We start from the raw sequence: 19,927 nt of genomic DNA, 5'->3' as shown, positions 1-19,927 counted from the left end.
GGTGACTCTTGATGACCTCCGAATTTTCCTTTCCGTCCAGTCCATCCTTTCCAAAATGTTATTCTGACTTATGAAGTGGTGTTTCATCATTAGGTGTCCTGCAGCTGATTGATGGCATGTCACGAACCCGGTTTCCATCTTCACAGTGTCAATTTCACAGTTTCTGAAGAACAAAATGATCTACTATCTGAAACTATATTCACACCACACATATTTTTTTATACACATAAATTTACATTTCTGAGAAAAAGTAGTTCTGGGATAGAAACAAATCACACCACACATATTTCTTGTAGAGCTGATTGTTTAATTTTTTTTCTTGAAATCTTATTTAATTGAATTATTTTCCATTATTTGGTGTAATGAAGTTTTTTATCCAACCAATGTAAGAGCAGACCTTCAGAGAAACAGCTGATCCACTACAGACACATTCCTCACTTCCAACATGAACACCATAAATCATGTTGTTGAATAACACTCCACCACCAGAATCACCCTGAGAAAGAAAATATAATCCATAGGTTTATTTTAAAACATCTGATAATGGAGAGTAAACGTTAGCAGCATGGCAGCTCACCGGACATGTGTCCACTCCAGCTTCTTCATAACACATCGTGTTTCCATTTGGCCATAATAATGGTAAATCACATGGAGTGAGATTAAGCTCACAGTTAACAACATGCATCTTTGCACACCTGAGATGAGGCGGTTCATCAGGGACTAAAAAAAAAGAGGAAAAGAACAAAAGCTACTCAGTGTTTCATGCAATGAAATCAGATCAGAAACACGCTTTCACTCATTTCTGGAACAAAATGTGTGAAGCTGAGCAGCATTTAAAAAGGAGGGAAACTGAGAGTATATCCACCATAAAATCAAATAAATACTGCATGTCATCACAGTTGTAAAATTAAAAAGGTTCACAAGCCAAAATCAAATTCTAAAGTAAGCTAGAAAAATGAAAAAATAAAATAAAATAGGTCTTACGTGCGATGTTCTGTAGATCTACTAGATAACCACCAAGGCCTGCAATTTTAATTTCATTTCCTCTACAAATTAAAGAATAATAATTAATTAGTCCATCCATGTGTTGTGAGTACAAGATAAATTCATATGATTGGAGTCCACAGGCTGGGTATTTCCAGTTCACTATGACTAAAGCTAAATTAACTTTGAGGATTCAAAAATTAAACATTAAATTTCTGATTATTCTCTGAATTTTATGCCACTCTCATATTTTATTGTCCTTTACTCTGGGTCATGAATGCATCTCCTAAAGTAAAGAGTCTTATTCTCATTCTAAAGCATACTTGCAGATTTGCTTTAAGCATGTAAGAAAATCTAAATAATTCAGGTTACAACAACAGTTTAAAAAGAAAACCTATCATGCTTGTGTTGGAACTCACATGTTCGGAGGAATGGAACAATCAGGTAACTGAACAAGGTCAGTCCTGATCGATGCCGGTGAGATTTTCAGTAGCATGATGTCATGTTTTCCTGTTTGGTCCTCAAAGATTTGGTGATCCTTAATTGTAACCATACTTCCTGGACCTGGATGAATTCCTACATATGCAGACATAGTCCTAAACAATGGAAATGGTTATAACAAAGTCTTTATTATGAAAATAAAGAACAAATATCAGTAATGATTTTTGCCTCTGGCCTTTTCGATTCTGTCTAATCTTAAGTTTTAAGTGAAATTCTCATTTTCTCACCATCCAGGTTGATCTATCCAACAGTGAGCTGCAGTTAGAACCCACTCTCTGTGGATCAGAGAGCCTCCACATCGAGAAACAGCTGTTCCTTTGGTTGCAGTTATTTTCACATGGTACAGATGCTTGGTGTTTTCACAGTCATAACCGTTGAAGATTCTTTTGTGTAAATCCAGGACTGCGCTCTCTGTGACACCTGAAATAAGCCCAGTAATTTACTTACAAATAGTTGGTTCACTGTCTGAACAACATTATCTTTCTCAGCCAGTTGTTAGGCTAAAAAGATTTATCATAAATAACTGATGAAATTCAAACATATTGTATGAGCGAGTGTTCCTGATACTGGGAAATTCTGACAAATGTACAAAACTGATATCAAAGGAGAAACAAAGAATTAGAAGGACATACATGATATTAACACAAAACAAGCAAAACAAGCCTTTATTAACATAGATGTGTCATAACCTAAGGAACAGTTCAAACAGACAAAGTTCAAACAAGCACAGGAAGTGAGTGCAGTAGTTCACTTACCAACCCACAGGAGGAGAAGGAGGAACTTCAGATGAGCCATTGCTGTCATTCAGCTTGCAGTGAATGCTGTGCTGGGACCCTTTTAAGCCTCATTTTTTAGTTAGTGATGGATCCACCAATCAAAGAGCCTAATGTTATCAACAAAACCCCATTGGTTCGTTAGGACAGTTTTCATGCAAATGTTGAACATCTCTTCATCTTAACAAAAAAGTGTCCTCATTATTTGTAGTCTTTGTCATCCACATACTCCAGGAAATGATACTGCATTTGTTAAAATAAGTTGTTTTTTAACAGAATAATTTCAAAGTTTAAGTTAATTTATACACACACAACTTTTTAGGGTGTGTGTATATCTTTTTCTAAGAGTAGCATAAAGGAAAAACTATAAAACATCTGTTCTTCAATTAGCAAGATATTGACTGACTTAATTTAACAATGTGTTTATTTTCTTTTTTGTTTGTATTTTGTATTGCACTTTCCTGTATTTTAATAAGTGATACTGCTGAACAACTACGTCTGGCTCACTGAGCACAAAACTCGGGGCCTTAGAATTTCCTGTTCAGTTCAATACTTGCTTATGAGAAGCAACATTTTCAAGAAGCAACACATATCAGTTGTGGTAACAGCCTTAAAACCTTTCTCTGTGCCTCTTTCAGTGGTCAGCTGCTACTTTCTAAGTTTTTGTTGGTATTTCTTATTCAGCTTAAACGTGCTGCTGTTGTTTAGCGCGACATCTGCTGGTTCCCTCTTTCTGGCGCAGAGAGAAAAGCTGATCAGCTGATCATTGATCAGTTTCATGATTGAATTAGCATCTTTCTAGCTGAAGTAGTTATGAAATCGCGTTCCTTTTCACCTCAACTTTAAAGTTCGACCTCCTCTGCTGTAACTGGTCAAGCCCAGAGTCGATCATGACCAACTGGCCAATCCACCACCATTTATTTATATCGTTAAAAAAGAAAAGAAATAAAACCCCATCGGCCCATAAAAACGAAAAATCACGAGCGGCCCACCGGGCAAATGCCCGGTATGCCCGATGGCCAGTCCAGCCCTGACTATATACAATATTTTGAAAGAGAAGACACGTCCATGCATTTTGCAATCACTACTGGAGCTACTGCGAAGTTGGCACTCAATTCCAGCTGTAAGTCAGAGCTGTGGTCAAGACATGATACCAGGAGAATTCATGTCAAGCACGTTTATTAATGCAGCAGAAAGAAAAAAGTGTGCACAGTATGTGTTTTGTGGTTTGAGGGTACTCACTGTTTCTGCACTCAAAGCTCACAGACTAACAAAAACAACAGTTTACAAGTGAAGTTAAATTTAGTCTCTTTACATTTTTGTGCCACTTATATAAAAAGGTAAAACAGTGGCAAGTTTTGGGTTTGCAGGAGCTGTTTTACTTCCAGTCAGGCTGCAGATGGTTAGCATGTGCTTATGTTTATCTCTGTTAGTAAAATGTCTTCTCCTGCCATTGGCTTATCAAACAGAAGCAAGCTGGCTGTCATGGTCCTGGGTCATGTGACCCAGTGTTTGAGTTTTTTTTTTATATCTTTGGTATTCATTTGTGCCCTAGTTTAGTTCATCTAGTTAATTTCTAGGTTGCTGTTTAGTCCTTTGTTTCTTAGTTGTTTATGTCATCTCCTCCTGTACTCAGTCTCCCTGGTTCGTGCGTCTACCTGTCATGCATCATGTCTGTGTGATTATGTTAAGTTCACGTCATGTCTAATCTCCATGTCTCCTGTTTTACTTTGAAAGTCTGTGTCCAATGTCAGTGTATTTAGTTTCACTTCTCCTGTCCGGTCTTCAGGTTCATGTGTGTCAGCTGTGCTCCCATGTGTGGCCACTTCCCTTGATCATCCCTTATATGTATTCAGTCTCTGTGTTTCATTCAGTCTGTGTTGCGTCGTCTGTGTTCCACCCACTATTTCATGTCAGGTTCCACGTCTCTGTGCAGGTCATGACTCATGTTGCTTATTCATATATTTCATAGTTCCTTCATGTTCTGGCACAGTCTTGTTTATAGTCTCACTGTTCTTAGTTTCTTTCCAGTTTAGGTTCCTGTTTAGTTGTTGTCCTCTTCAGCTCTCGTTTAGTTTAGTTCATGTACTCCAGCCTCAAATAAAGGCTCGCCTTTTGTTTGAAGTTAATTTTGTCTGCTCATCTGTGTCCACACCTGGGTCCTCCAAACGCTCTCCACACGGTCAGCCACTGAGGACCGTGACACTGGCATTGTGTTAACTTATACTCCCTCAATCTGTGTTTGATTAAATTTACATTATTTTAGTTTTAAACACGTTATTATAAGCTGCTCTTTTTATGACTGGGATTTTGCACACAAACACAATGATTTACTTTGACTACAAACATGTGGCCACATAATTTTATTTAACCCATTTTTAAAAGCTTGACTCTGATCCCTGGATTGTCTTGCAAAATACTACAAAGGTATTTTGTAAGTTCTTCTTATATAAACTTTCAGGATTTTATTGGTGATGACAGATTATATTGACTGATTGTTCTGGAAGGACAGACAAATAAAAACTGGAGGATGCTGAGTAGAGAGGGTGGATGTGAGATGAGGCAGTAAGAAAGTAGGTGGATAATAGAAACTAATAATAAGATCATCAAGAGTTAATTCATTTGATTAGTTTCATTATTTTTATCTTACTGTTTTGTTTTTGGTGAAGGGATGATTAAAATTACACTTTCAGCAGTGATTAGTAAAGAAAATGAGAAGCTGTTGTGTTTCAGTGTGACCACACAGGGGCAGTGCTGTATAAATGTTGTGTTATCTTACCAGGCATGGTCTCTTTATAAATGCCCAACAGAGCAACAAAATGAGTTTAATTATATGCTCTGTGGTCAGTTGTCAGTTTGGTTTACTTGATACAAACCGTCTCCTCTCAGATCTCAGAGGACTGATGTCTCATAATGGGTCCCTGCATTAGTGTGATGGAGTGTCTGTAGTCGAAATCAACTGATTTTTTTTTCTTCAAAAAACAGAAACTTCTGACTGACTGATGGCTGATCTTCTCTGTTCCCCACAGATTTGCCATCTACTCAGCTAATGTGATGGTGGACAGGAAACCTGGGCCCTGTTTCAGGAAGCCGGTTTGGAAAACTCAGAGTGAAAAACGACACTCACGGTTGAGTAACCCCGAACTGTCCAACTCGGAATATTCGGTTTCAGAAAGGCTGATAACAATTAGTTCAGTCAACGCGGAGTTGCTTTAACCCCAAGTGAAGCGCGCGGACGAGGATACATAAAGCCCTGATAAGCGGAGCACAGATTAAGCGAGTCACCATGGAGACGGAGGGAAAGAAGGCGCGGTCAATGTATTTCACAGCGCTTGAGGCCGAAATTCTGATGGCAGCATATGCCGATAACATGCAAATTCCGCGGAAAAAAGTAACACAGCCTCAGCTGCAAAAGAAAGGGAGCATGCATGGCAAAACATAGCCGACAGAGTCAATGCGTGAGTGTTAATCTAAACATTGATCTAGGGATTTCCACCCATTTAACACGTTATTTTATCATATGTTATTTTATTTGTTATTTTATACATTTTATTTTGTGATGTGATGTGAGCGCAGGTGCAACCCAACAGGCCCCAAACGTGCCTGGCAGCAAGTAAAAATGAAATATAAAAATATAGTCCAAACAGGTAAGGTGTAATTGTATTATGAGCCATAGTGCTTGGTCTGTTTGTCCCATGTAAATCAATTGCAGTTAGAGGCTACATTAATTTTCTTTCTGTAAGCACTTATTGAAATTATCTGAGCACATTACAAGTACATATTTGCTTACTCTGTATGCTCAAATGTGGCCCGTTATAGCCAACAGAAAAAAAGCGGAGGCCCGAAAAACAGGTGGGGGTCCTCCACCACCACCACTCACAGAGGCTGAGCAGTTGGCCCTCAGCCAAAACAGTGGGCGCCCTGTGGCCGAAGGCATCTCTGCGGGGACATCCTCTGAGTCAATAACCCCGCAAGACACAAGTGCCTACATAGGGGGTAAATTCAAAATAATACATGATGTGCATACATCCTTTCTTCACAGTCACCTTTGCAGTGCGACTCATTCATTTGATAAACTCTTTACCATAATGGATTATTTTGTAGTGAAGTTATTTTCCTACTGATTTTGCCTTGCCTCAGTCTTGGTTGTCTTTGAGAGCATAATGACAATGAAGTGTAAGGTGATTGGTATGTTTGTTAATTGCCATTTGGTCCCTTGTAAGTTATAAGTGACCTGTATAAACCTCATATTCTATCAGTTGATGGTGATGGTGTACTGCATCTGGTGCAGCCTCCTGTTGAGCCAGACCAACATGCAGTTGTGAGTAATACTCCACAGATTATATGAGTTTACAGTAGAACAGCAATGTTGTTAATTTCTTTACTACAGGAAAATAATGAAGAAACATTGACAGCTGTTACAGAGGAGGAAGCAACAGAGACACTTTATGAGGTTTACATCTTTTAATACTTTGTGTACAGGAAACACAGGCGACCAATAAAGCCAGTTGAACAAAAAATCTGTTTATTCTTCTTTCAACATGTTGAGGTGATGGGTCAAAGGAAATGATTGTGACATATGGTGTCTCTGACTGCTCTTCCATCTTGTATGTCCGTGGGAGGGTCAGGATGTTCATGGTTTGGATCACTGCTGATGTCTGGTTCAGAAGGACAGTGTTCTCCTCTAATTGTGGCAATGTTGTGAAGAATCACACATGCCACAATAATGTCACATGCCCTTTCTGGGGTGACCCTGAGTCTTTGCAGGCACTGGAACCGGGCCTTAAGCATTCCGATAGTCATTTCAATTCTGGCTCTTGTCCTGCAATTAGCCAGATTATATCGCTGCTGTGGGCCCGGTTCAGGGTCAGGGTAAGGGGTAAGCAAATAGGGTAAACATGGATACCCCCTATCACCAAGCAAGTAGCCAGTGAACTCTCCTAAGACAGAAGGGTACACTTCAGTTCAAATGTCCCTGAAGCAATTGGTCTTTATATATTTTAAAGTATTCTCAACTCACCATGTCCAAATTTTGTGCTCAGTGTACATTCACGGAATATTTGTGAGTCATGGACAGAGCCTGGCCACTTGGCTTCCACATTTGTGATAATGTTGGCAGCATCACATATGATCTTCACAGTGCAGAGAACACAAATTAGCATCCATTACTATAATGAAATAATTTGTTAGTTTGACATGCTACAGGGAACTATGTACCTGCACATTAATGCTGTGGAAAGACTTCCTGTTCACATAGTCTCCTTCATTTACTGAAGGAGCAATGATTGGAATGTGAGTGCCATCTGTACAGCCAATCAGGCCTGGGAACCCTGAAAATAAATGTGCAATTTAAGTAGTAGTCCAAGTATCACCACATCATACATTAAGTTTTGGTCATCCTGATACCTGCAATTTTGTGGCATCCCTCTTTGATAAATCTTGTGGGTCTATGACCGGGGAACACCACAGACGAGTACAGGAGACGTTTCAGTGCAACTGTAACATTCCTGACTGCCCGACAGACGGTAGCCTTGGAAACGTGCTCAGCGTCACCAATATTATACAGAAAGCTCCCGTTTGCAAGAAACCGAAGTGCAATACAAATAATATGCAATGAACTGAGAGCATGTCCGCGATGTGTCACATGCGTAATATATGGCCTGAGGATGTTATCCAAATAAATTATAGATTGTGCTGAGAAACGGTAACGTTCGCACAGAAAATCATCAGGAAATGATAAAATGTCCAAACGCGCTCTGATCACTCTCTCCCGGCGGAGAGCTCTGCGGAGAATTTGGGCTTCAACATCTACTGGCTCTTCAAGGAAGTGGCACGCCATGTCCGACACTTCCTACTGTCAGGTTTCCGACAAAGGGGCGGAGACAGTCAGGGTTAGTTGTAGTAAACCTGCTAGGGGGCAGGTTAGCTTCACGGAGTGTGTCGTCATAGTGACTCACTCAGGCTGCAGCTGAACTCGCTTTGTGAAACCGAAAACCCAGAGTTTTCGTTAACTCAGGGTATACTTACTCAGTTTTTCCACTAAACCGGCTTCCTGAAACAGGGCCCTGGGCTCTAATGTCAATTATTTGTTTTCAAATCATATAATATATTCAAAGCACTTGAGTTATTCCTAAGAGATCGAACTTAGAGATAGATCCACCTTTTTCCTCATCACCACATCATAAACTTCATGTAAAACACTGACTATAGCTGACACATATTCTCAGCACAGTCAGACATTTAAGACTAAACAGCACAAGGTGGAGGAGAAGTGAGAGTCAAACATTTGAGTAAAAGTATCTTGTATTTGAAATTTCTGTGTTTGCAGTGCTGTGTTTACTCAGTGGATCTAGATCAGGGGTGTCCAACTCGAATCCTCGAGGGCCGGTGTTCTGAAACTTTTACATGTGCCCCTGCTGCAACACATCTGAATACAATTAGAAGGTCATTAGCAAGACTGTATAGAACAGGGGTGGGCAATTCCAGGCCTCGAGGGCCGGTGTCCTGCGGGTTTTAGATCTCACCTTGGGTCAACACACCTGAATCACATGATTAGTTCATTACCAGGCCTCTGGAGAACTACAGGACATGTTGAGGAGCTAATTTAGCCATTTAAATCAGCTGTGTTGGTTCAAGGACACATCTAAAGATGGGACACCGGCCCTCGAGGCCTGGAGTTGCCCACCCCTGGTATTGAACCTGACCTGAACACCTCAGCGTGCAGTCAAGTTCTATAGTCTTGCTAATGACATCACTTCCCTCCCTCTTTTTAAGTCCAGACTCAAAACTCACCTATTCACATTAGCCTGTTCCACATCAATTTTTCCATCCCGCTACTTTAATTTTTTTATTTTTTACTTAACTTTTCTAATAACTTGTTGTTATTATTTTGTAAATTGTTATGTTTGTTGTTGTTATTGCTTGTGTGCAGTGTCCTTGAGTGTTTTGAAAGGCGCTTTCTTAAATAAAATGTATTATTATTAGTAGTAGTAGTTTTAGTAGTATTAGTATTATGTTATTTCAGGACACCAGCCTTCAAGTTTTGATGCCTTTTTTTGTCACCTGCATTCCAGATGGTCAAATTCTGTGTTTTCTAATATGTAGAGTGTCTCTGCTCTCTGTCACACTCTGGGATGAATCACAGCTTCCATTATTAGTTTACAGTTTGTGTTTCTCATTAAACTTTGCATTATTTAGCACCATTTTCTATTTCTAAGCTTTATCACAATATCTGTTCATTTAACCATATTTGCACTAAAATGCTGTTATACAAGAATCCATTTCAAGCCTGGGAGACCTTAGAGAATATGACAAACATTGTTGTGTTTTTGTCTGCATCTTTTTGGAGCATCTCAAGATTTTGTGATCTTTTCCGATGCCATAATACTTGAAAGATGGTGTGCATGTTTCTTCAGGAAAAACAAGCTTTAACACAAACTGAATGTGCTGATGTTACAGTGATGATGTGTCCTCAGTCATATTGTTCAACAATGTCTCCCTCAGCTGGACTGGTGAAAATTAGCAGACAGGAAATAAGGCTACGTTCACACTGCAGGCGAAAGCGCATCAAATCCGATTTTTTTGACCCTATGCGACCCATATCCGATCATGGTATGACAGTGTGAACGGCACAAATCCGATATTTTCAAATCCGATCTGGGTCACTTTCGTATGTGGTACTGAATCCGATACATATCCGATGTTTCAGAAAGCGACTGCTGTGTGAATGGTCATTTCGCATTAAATCCGTCTTTTACGTCACTGACACAAGACAGACGCCAATTATCAGCGTCGGAGAAGCGCCCGATAAGACATTGCGAACGCTTCCTGGCCATCCAGTGTAGATGTTAGTGAAACTGTTGGGAAGACAACGTTGGAGAAACGTGAACATTTTATTTGTACTGTATAATCTGTAGATTCTGACAGAAATCTGCAACTATCCTTTGAAGCACCGCTCCTCTAAAACAGCAATAAGGATAATTATTAGGTTATCTACATTATTATGTAAATAACAAAATAACTTAAAGCAAAAATTGGGAAACGTAAAGTCGGAAGTCTTTATATTAACGGCCATCAGTCAAACAATATTGTTTGCTCAGGGTATAACCAGAGTGCGTTGTGTGTGACGTCTTCTTTTGCGCATGCGGGCCGCTTTTAGCATTCACACTAGAGCGCGTTTGCTGTCGCATTTTATTTGTAGTGTGAACACGCAGACAAAAAAATTGGATTTGATCAAAAAATCGGAATTGAGCATTAAGACCTGCAGTGTGAACGTAGCCTAAGTGTCCCCTTCAGTCTGGGCAGAATGAAGTGTTTAACCCTTTAAGACCTACCACAGAACCAAGTCTGCCAGAGCTTATATTATATTTTTACATGTTGTAGTGCCATTTTTGGGAGCATTTCAAGTTGCTATACATCAATACAACCATTACAGCCTAAATGTTAATAATATGCATGCATTAAGTGCATAGTAATTACATAAATTGCAAAAAATTGCAATAAACTACAAAAAAATTGAAAATCGTTTTTGTTTTTTAACATATATTTCTAGTTAGAGAAATTTAAGAGGCTTATCCCTCAAAACTGTAAATACAAAAAAGTTGCACAAACAAGTTTCCCACCACAGGAAATTTATTTTGAGTGTCTTCATAGTTTTATTTTTGAAATACACCAATTTCTATACACTGCAGGAAAAACGAAAATAAATATTATAGTGCAAATTTGCAAAAAAGCAGCATATGCATCAAAATAAACTATTTCCAGCAGTGCAATATGAGTCCTAAGCCTCCCAGAAACGACACAGAAAGTCATAAAGTCAAACATAACTTTTAAAAACACCAGTATAGGCTCATGAGGCCTTGGTGGTAAAAAAAACTACATTTCCGCGACAATGACGTCACTTCCGGTTTCGGGCAGGACATGACGGACATGCGATAGTTTGTGCTGATGGACGTAGGAAGTGTTATGAACAGCTGATCGGATCGGCAAAGCCTGTTTCTGGAATATTATGGGTTTTTTTGCTGCAAGTGCTTTTTATGCAGTTTTTGCAAAGCTTTATGTGGAAGGAAACTGTGACCTAGGACAAGCTGATGCCATAAGATGTAAGTACAACTCCTCCGGTTTCATATGCAAAAACAATTATTGCGCTACCACGCTACCACGCTAGCTCACGTGGTTGCAGTGCTACCGGGATTTTAAAATAGTTACGCAAAACGGAGCGTGCCCGCTCTGACCGGTTTTAAAGGGTTAAATGAACTGGTTAAATATTGATGTTGAATTTCTTATTGACTTTTCGTAGTGGTGTATCCATTTGTCTTTTTATCTCTGATTGTTCTGTTTAGGATCATAAGAATAAATCATTTTGACCAATGATGTTGTGTGACATTGTGAGCTAAAAAGTTCAGCACTTTTTTAAAGCACTCTTACTATTTTGTTAGTTATACTCCAAAACATTGTTTGAATTTATGAACTTATGATGTTTTCAGTGTTTTGGATCAGGTCAGCTGAGAAAAGTTCAGACAAGTCGATGACGATGTGAAATCATGTTTGAGATTTCAAATCAATATTTCAGGTCATGTATCAAGTAAAAAGTCACTAAAGGCAGTTCAAGTCTGTTTGGTGCTTCATCCCCAACATTTTATCTTCAGTTATTTTCTTGAACTGAAACTCTTATTGTTGTAAACTGCTGTGTTGGCCTCTACTTTATGTTGCAGGTTTAGAACCTGATCGCAACTAGTCTGAAGTTTACTCTGTTCTCTGTTGTGATTAATGCCAATAAAAAGTAACAATTACAAGCCTGTGTTCACTAACAGTCTGTTCAATACTTCTAGAAGATATCATCTTTCATTTCCTCACTGAGGAAAATGAATGAAGAGAGAATAAAACAGGTTTGGTTGAGAGAGCAAGTGGATGAAGAGGAAAGGGAGTGAGGAAGAAAAATAGTTAATAGTTTGTGGTGGATTTTTGTATGATATGTATAACTATCTAACTATATACACTATATGCCTATCTGCACTGAACATATATACTCTAATTTTCACTGTAACTTTCATGTAGCGTCTTAAGCACAGGGTTTTCGGGAGGAGCCGTGCTACTCTCTGATAGGAAGCAGGACCATGCTCTCCTGGAGAATGGAACAACTTAAAAATTCGATTAGAGTGTTATCTATTCTAAATATCGCTTGGAAAAGTAGAGTCAGCTAGTAAAGCATGCACTTTAGAACAGCACACAGCAACACTACATCTGAGCGGACTACACCTTTCTTGGCTGCTGCCTCAAAGCACATTGTGCGCTGTCTATCTTGCGTGCTGCACAATAGCGTTTAATATTTAGTATCTACTGTTATCTACTGCTAGCTAGTTTATTGTGATGGTGCTGTATTTATCATTTTTTGTGTTTTGTTTGTTTTCTCTTCTGTTTTTTTTTCTCTCCATACAGGTGATCCAGGTGTTTTGTTTGTTTTTCTTTCTTCCCCCCTTTCTCACCGTCTCTTCTCCCCTCTGTTTTTCTTTCTCTCCCTCTCTTTCTTTCATTCTTTCTCCCTGTCCTATCCCTCAGTCATGTCTGTCCCGTTTGTAGCAACCGAAAATAAAATAAAATAAATACATAATTATAATAAAGGTCAATCAAATGGACCAATATGGCAAGGCCATGATGATCCACTCGGTAAAATAGATCCGCTTGGCATCTTTCTTGGCCTTAAGACAACAATTCTGATGGCTAAAGATCCAAACGGGACCAAAAAAAAAAAGAGTCTTAAGCACAAGACATTTTGCTTCACCGTGGTTTATTAAGGTTTTACATTAACAGGACAGTTAATGCTGTCGAGAGTTTGCCTGAATAACTCATCTCCAGCTCCGGTAACTAACCTTCCCTAATACACACTCAACGTCTTTCATGCAGCACAACCAAAACAGTAACATTGTAACAGAGCACGATTAAAATATCATACAATATAATCACACACACACACACACACACACACACACACACACACACACACACACACACACACACACACACACACACACACACACACACACACACACAGCTGATTGGCTGAAGTAGGGTTCAATAAAACTTGTTGGTTGTTGGTTTGTGCACTGCTCACCTCCACATTAAATAAACTGCTGCTCATGTGTGTTTGTAGGTTCTCAGTCATCCAGGTCATGGTTGTCTAAGGAGCCTGGAAAGAAAGCGACTTTACTTCTTTAAGGTTCTGGATGATGTTTAACTTCTTATCCAAGAAACGTCTTCACTTCATGAGCTTCCTTTGCTCATGTTATACCTCCGGGCAGTTTAATTTAATGACCATGCAGTGCAGTGCTCTCAAACACACAGCAGAGGGCGCTATGCACATTCCCTGACGTTAAGAAAAATACAAGTGGAGGAGGAAACAAACAGCAGCATTGAAAGAGAAAACTGAGGAGTTCAAAACGAGTTAATTTAGTCTCTTATTGTAATAATAAACAATATTTAAACATCACTTTGCTGCTTCACGTTAAAAGAGCTCTGTGTGCTTTTACTGCTCAGTAGGAAAATATTGATGCAATTTAAAAGACGTTGTTTTAATTAGCATTTAATGATATCTACTTTGAAATGTTTTCACTACTTCCCAGGAAATTTGAACGTGCTGCCTAATATGGAAAATGAATCATGATGAAATCCTGAAATCTATTCTCATATTAATTTTCTTTTAATGTTCTACAGGTCTAAAAATAAAAACCTCCAGTGACAATAAGCAATATAAATATTTTTTTAAAAACTATATGTTATAGAGCTTTGATGAGGTGAAACACATTCTCAGTTTATTGGTTATGAGAATAGTTATGACAGTGTTTACGCGAGAAGCATTAGAGTGAAATAGTTTTGTGTAACAGCGACATCTGGTTTGAGTAATAGTGTCCATGAGCTTTGTGAATATTAAAAGATTAGTTTTCACTTTGGTCTTAGAAGTATAAAAATGCAGGACTGAAGATAAGATGGAAACAATGTATTATGAGATATAAAATACATATGTTCATATGTATTATGATTTTATTTTATTTATTTTCTGTTTTGGGGGTGGGGGTTGTGTGATTAGAGTTGGGACAAAACAATGGACAGTTTCAAAAAATGCATTTTATCAACAAAACGTATTTTGATAGTTACTGTATTTATTTTAATGCCCTGTATAGTGAAGTGATTAAAAGAAAAGTTTATCTGCCACCAATGAGCCAACAGCCTCCACGTAAACATTTTCAGCCTCAACAATCAACTCAGATTTATGAAGTTTATCATGTTCAGGCCCTGCAGCTGGTTGGTGGCATGTCTGATCAGAAAGCCTTTCTGCATCTTCACAGTGTGAGTCTGAGAGTTTCTGAACAACAGCATGAGCTGCTACACACCTGACACCACATTCAAACACACACAAGCTGCAAATCTAACACAATAATTTAGACCAAACAAAAAGGTTCACAATTTGCAGTTAACATGAAGATATTCTAGAGCAGAAACAACACACAGCACACAAGTTTCATGTAGAGATGATTGTTTATTCTGGATGTTATTTTCATTCAGTTATTTTCCATTACTTTTTGGATAAATTGTCTGGTTTATCCATTTCATGTAAGAACAAACATTCACAGTAACAGCTGGTACAGTACAGACACGTACACCACTGCCACTGATTACACCATAAATCATGTTGTTGTAAATCACTCCACCACCAGAATCACCCTGAGAGAGAAAAATATAGTTTGTGTTCAAGTTTCTTCCAAAAGATCTAAAACATACAGAGATGATATACAGTGATGTTAGCAGTCAACTTACCTTACGTGTATCTACATTAGGTTCTTCCAGACACAGCCTGTTGTTATATGGCACATATGCAGTACACTGAGAGTATCTGGTAGGCTCACAGTCAGCAACATGCATGTTTGCACACTGGAGATGAGGTGGTTGGCCAGGGACTGGAGAAAAAAGCCAAAGAACAAAAGTCATTCATAACCTTTCAAAAACTAAAATCTTGAGGAAATTGATGTTTTGTCTTTTTTCTGGATGTTTCCAAATGATTTTTAAACAAGGAACCTGGCATACAGTATATCTACTATAAAATTTAAAATCTTTGTTTATATTACAGTAGTCAAATAAAACGTGAATGTAACTGTAAAACAGACACAGAAACCAAAATAAAGTCTAGCATAAACTGTGAAATAATTCATCAAAAAACTTTCTTACGTGTGTGGCCTGTCGCATTTACCCTATACCCACCAAGTCCTGTAACCTGAACGACGTCTCCTCTAGAAACAGACCAATAAATAATAATCAATTACTTTCAGGTCCATCCATGTGTTTTAAACATCAAATAAATTAATAAATCTCAAAATTTCAACTTTATTCTCAAAATGATCTATACTATGTTTTTTTTCTGGTCATCAAGTCGCTTCCACACAGCTTTACTAAGAAGCTTATAAACATGTTTGATTCACAAGGAAAATTCTGACACTTTCTGCTGCATTAACAACACACTGTCATTTACCTGCTACTGCCTCATGGCTTGGCTCCATTTGTATGGGCTACAAGATACTAGATACTATTTTTTAGTCAAGGTCTGCTTATAACACAAGAATGAACAAATTGAGAGCTGTTTTTTTACAGTCTTGGGATTTGGTCATCTTGATGAGCAAACAGTTCTCAAGCAATGCAGAATCCATGAATTAGGCGCAATCCTCTCAGCCATAGACTGTCAGCATTAGTTAGACAGGGCAAATTAGTATGATCGCAAAAATGGGTTGACGTCAGCAGAAACCCAGCAAACATCTACTCAAAATGTAAAAATACACTCAAAATAAAAGTTGAAGAGATGTTGCAGATCTTGCTACAGTGTTGCTTTGAGTTATGTCTTTATGTCTAATGTGTTAAGTTGTGTAAGCATATTAGATGGTGTTTAAAAAAACAAAACAAAGATACATGTGGTTACAGAGGCTCTTAACCTTCCTGCGATTTTATTTTAAGTGTTCGAGATGTTGCCTTCCCATCAACTCAAAGCAGGCTGGCCATTCTGATATCTGGCACTGACGAAGCATTTTCATCCAGAAAACTGCGACTCAGTGGATATTATACTTTTTCATGCCACTTTCTGTATACCCTAGAGATGGTTGTGTGTGTGTGTGTGTGTGTGTGTGTGTGTGTGTGTGTGTGTGCTATAAATAATATAAAAATATATAACAGCAAAATACAACACTGGTGTGGCAAATCAAAGAAAAGTTGCAGAAACATTATGATTTGATCATCACTGTGCTATCGGTGCTGCTGTTTTTAATCTAACATGACAGCCACACATTGGAGATCTGAAACTTTAAACGGCGTACATTTAAAACAGGTCACTCACTGTTTTCAATGCCCATAGCTTAATAAAGAAGGTCAGGAAGTCACTTTATTTTGGCTCCAGATCAAATTGAAATTTGTAGATTGAACAGCTGATAAATAGTTTACAAATGTTACTGATACATTTTCTAATCTGTGTTCTATTAGCTGTATTTCCAGCAGTGTGAAGCAGACTGAGGAGCAGATTCAAACCAAACCTGTTTGCTCCTAAACTGATGGTGTTAGTAATGTATGTCTTAACAAGTTGCTTATATAAAACTTATTAGTTCAGCAGACAATCTATGTCATGTTTAAAGCATACTATAAATTAAATAACTAATGAAAATTTGATGCTTCCTGCTCATTTTACACGAAAACTCTGAACATAATCTCAACAGGAGCATATTTCCATGGTGATCTTACCAGGTAACAAGAGAGCCACCTGAAACACTGAAAACTTAGAAATTAGGCTCAGCGTGCATCACTAACAGATTAACCGTGCTTCACTGTCCACCACTCTGAAGCCAGTCGCCCAGAAGAGGGAGACTAAATTCTGAAAAGGCTGCCAACCCAGTACTTCATAATAATATGCTAAAAATACAGAAATGTTATTGAAGTTGTGTGATTGGGTTAAAAACAGTATGTGGAATTCTGACTACTGCAATACAAAGTTAAAGAATTACCAATATGAAATTGTGACATTTAATTAAAAAACAAATAAAAAAAAACAGTCATCTGGCACAGGTAATCATTGGGTAGAAAAAAATCAAAACATTAACATAAGAACCTGAAACATCTTATATCAGCATCTCAAGGATGAATACACAGTAATTTCATGAAAACTCACATTTTAGGCGGTTTGTTACAGTCAGGTAAGGCTACAGGCTGAATCCCAGTCAGTGGCTCAGAAAGTTCCAGTAGCATGATGTCATGCTTTCTATTAAAGATATTTGTCTTCCATATGTTTGTCTTAAAGAAATTGAAGAAAGCTGTCTTCAGTGTGTCAAAGATGCCTTGTTTATAGGGCATTTTCTTTGCCACTTTCACACTCAGAGTCCTGCACAAGAGAAATAGTGACTGTACTATTAAAATATGAGAATGATGAATGTTGTTATTATCTTATTGTTGCTATGAAAAATTATTGGTAATTATTTTTGCTTCAGTATTTTAAGACACATTGCAGGACAATTTGTTAATGAATTTTCTTTATGTAAAAACTGTAGATTTCTCACCATCCACTCTCCTGGCAGTGAGCTGCAGTCAAAACCCACCGTGGATGGATCAGTGAGCCGCCACAGTAGCCCTTTATTCCATCCTTTTGTGAAATAACTTTCACGTGATAGTGACGCTCATTTTGACAGTCGTGACCACCATAGATTCTCTTGCGCAAATCCACCACGGTGCTTACTGTGACACCTGAAATACAGTACAGTACAATAAATTGTTTTTTTTAACTTTACTTAAGTACAATTTTGAGGTACTTTACCTAAGTAGTTCTTTTTTTCTGACTACTTTTTACTTTTACTCCCTACTCTTCAGATTCAAGCTAAGTATAATTAGAATGAAAAAAAGTTAGCCTAAAGTTTGTATTCCCATCAACTGATGTTATGTTATTACATACAGTTCGTTTAGCTTTGCACATAGAAAAAGATACTTTTTACATGAGTACATTTCAGAGCTGGTACCTTTCTACTTTTACTTGAGTAAAGAGTTGAATCAGTACTTCAACTTATACTGCAGTATTTTTTTAAAAGTAGTATTTGTATTTCTATTTAAGTACAGAATGTCTGTACTTTTGCCAACTCTGGTTAAAAGTGAATTCTGGGTTTCAAAAAAGAAAAGAGAGACAGGTGGAAATTAAACTCGTAGCAAAGCCCAAATAAAATAAAGTTTGACTTTCCCAGTATTAGTTAGCTCACTTCTTTCTACTTCTAGCAGAAAATATTTTGTTCTTTTTGTAGCCACCGTGTAATCGATGCTGGCGTCCGGTTTGTACATATAAATACTAAATCACTTACCCTGACCTGCTGCCAGGATAAAGACATTAAACCTCTGGCTCAGGCTTAGCTGCCTCAGTCCAATCTACTCATACCTACACTCCAGACGCTGAGCCACTGATATCTGAAGAAGCAGCATTTTGCACACTGTGACTGTTGCAGGTGGGGAGACCTTTCATTTAAAACAGATTAAAACCCATTTGAGTTCCACTAGGTCTCAAGACAGAGATGTATTTCACATTGCTAGACAATGTTTGAAAATTGATATTAAAGGGATTACTTAAGTGATTTTTGCCAAGCAGTAAAACATTCTTTTGCACCACCATATAGATGAGAATTTGAATTTAGATTTAAATTTGAAAAGTTCACACATATTTCTTTATATTCGTATTTGGTGTGAGGTACGTAAAAAAACAAACAACCAAACAAAACCAAAAGAAAAATCCCCACAAAACCCCACAAAAAATAAACACAAAACAAAACATCTAATAAAGTTATCATTAAAAACATTTAAATGTAAAAAAAAGGCTTTCACATCTCTTACATTTCATATCAGTCATTATCAATAAATCTACTCATCTAAGCAGAGTAATGATCCATGTCTGTGCAGTGTTATACTTTAAGGATTGGCATGGTTTGCAATACTACGGTGGTGAGGCACAACGTGCTATTTCTTTCACACAGCTCAGAGTCCCTGATAGCAGCACTGGGACCAGACAACGAGCTTTTAAAAGAAAAGCTGTAAAAAGTCTCCTGAATGAAAAAAAATCTCTAATAATTAAAAAAACAAACAAAAAACTCACAGAAACCTGGAACCATGACAGCAAAACTTGGTTAACGCAGATATCTGATTACCCGAGGAACAGTTTTTTAAAAACAAACACACACACATACGAAATAAGTGCTGTTGTTGACTCACCAACCCACAAAAGGAGAAGGAGGAACTTCAGATGAGCCATTGCTGTCATTCAGCTTGCAGTGAATGCTGTGCTGGGACTTTTTAAACCTCTTCTCACTGTACTGGTGGTCATGGAGTCACCAATCACAGAGAAGAACTTTATCAACAACACTCCATTGGCTGGAACGTTCTTCATGCAAATATTGAATATGTCTTGTTTTTTAAAAAAATTAATGTGTTGCTCCTCGTTAATTACCTTGCTTTTCTTCCCGGAAAAAAGAAGGTAATTAACCTGGAGTTTTTATACAGCCAGACTGGGAAACTAAGCTCATGGTTTCATTCCACCTGCCAGACTGCTTTGGACATCGTGGCTCCATTAAAAACCAGGCACCCTAAAACTAAATCTGAGCCCTGGCTGAACGACACGA

At 38.0% G+C, this 19,927-nt stretch overlaps 1 protein-coding gene across 1 annotated transcript; it reads right to left on the bottom strand.

Moving 5' to 3' along the window:
* Window positions 1–340: 340 nt before the first annotated feature.
* LOC308395319 (serine protease 1-like) lies at window positions 341–19,569 on the bottom strand (the record flags this gene model as incomplete). The annotated part of the gene is made up of 6 exons (XM_080880120.1): window positions 341–496; window positions 578–720; window positions 985–1,046; window positions 1,404–1,580; window positions 1,713–1,905; window positions 19,521–19,569. The coding sequence occupies 6 exons, from the start codon at window positions 19,567–19,569 to the stop codon at window positions 341–343; spliced, it is 780 nt and encodes a 259-aa protein (XP_080736246.1).
* Between the last annotated feature and the right edge of the window lie 358 nt (window positions 19,570–19,927).

The sequence above is a fragment of the Rhamphochromis sp. 'chilingali' genome (genome assembly GCF_963969265.1).
Source record: "Rhamphochromis sp. 'chilingali' genome assembly, chromosome: 4".
NCBI lineage: Eukaryota > Metazoa > Chordata > Actinopteri > Cichliformes > Cichlidae > Rhamphochromis > Rhamphochromis sp. 'chilingali'.
This window is presented reverse-complemented; position numbering and strand designations above follow the sequence as displayed.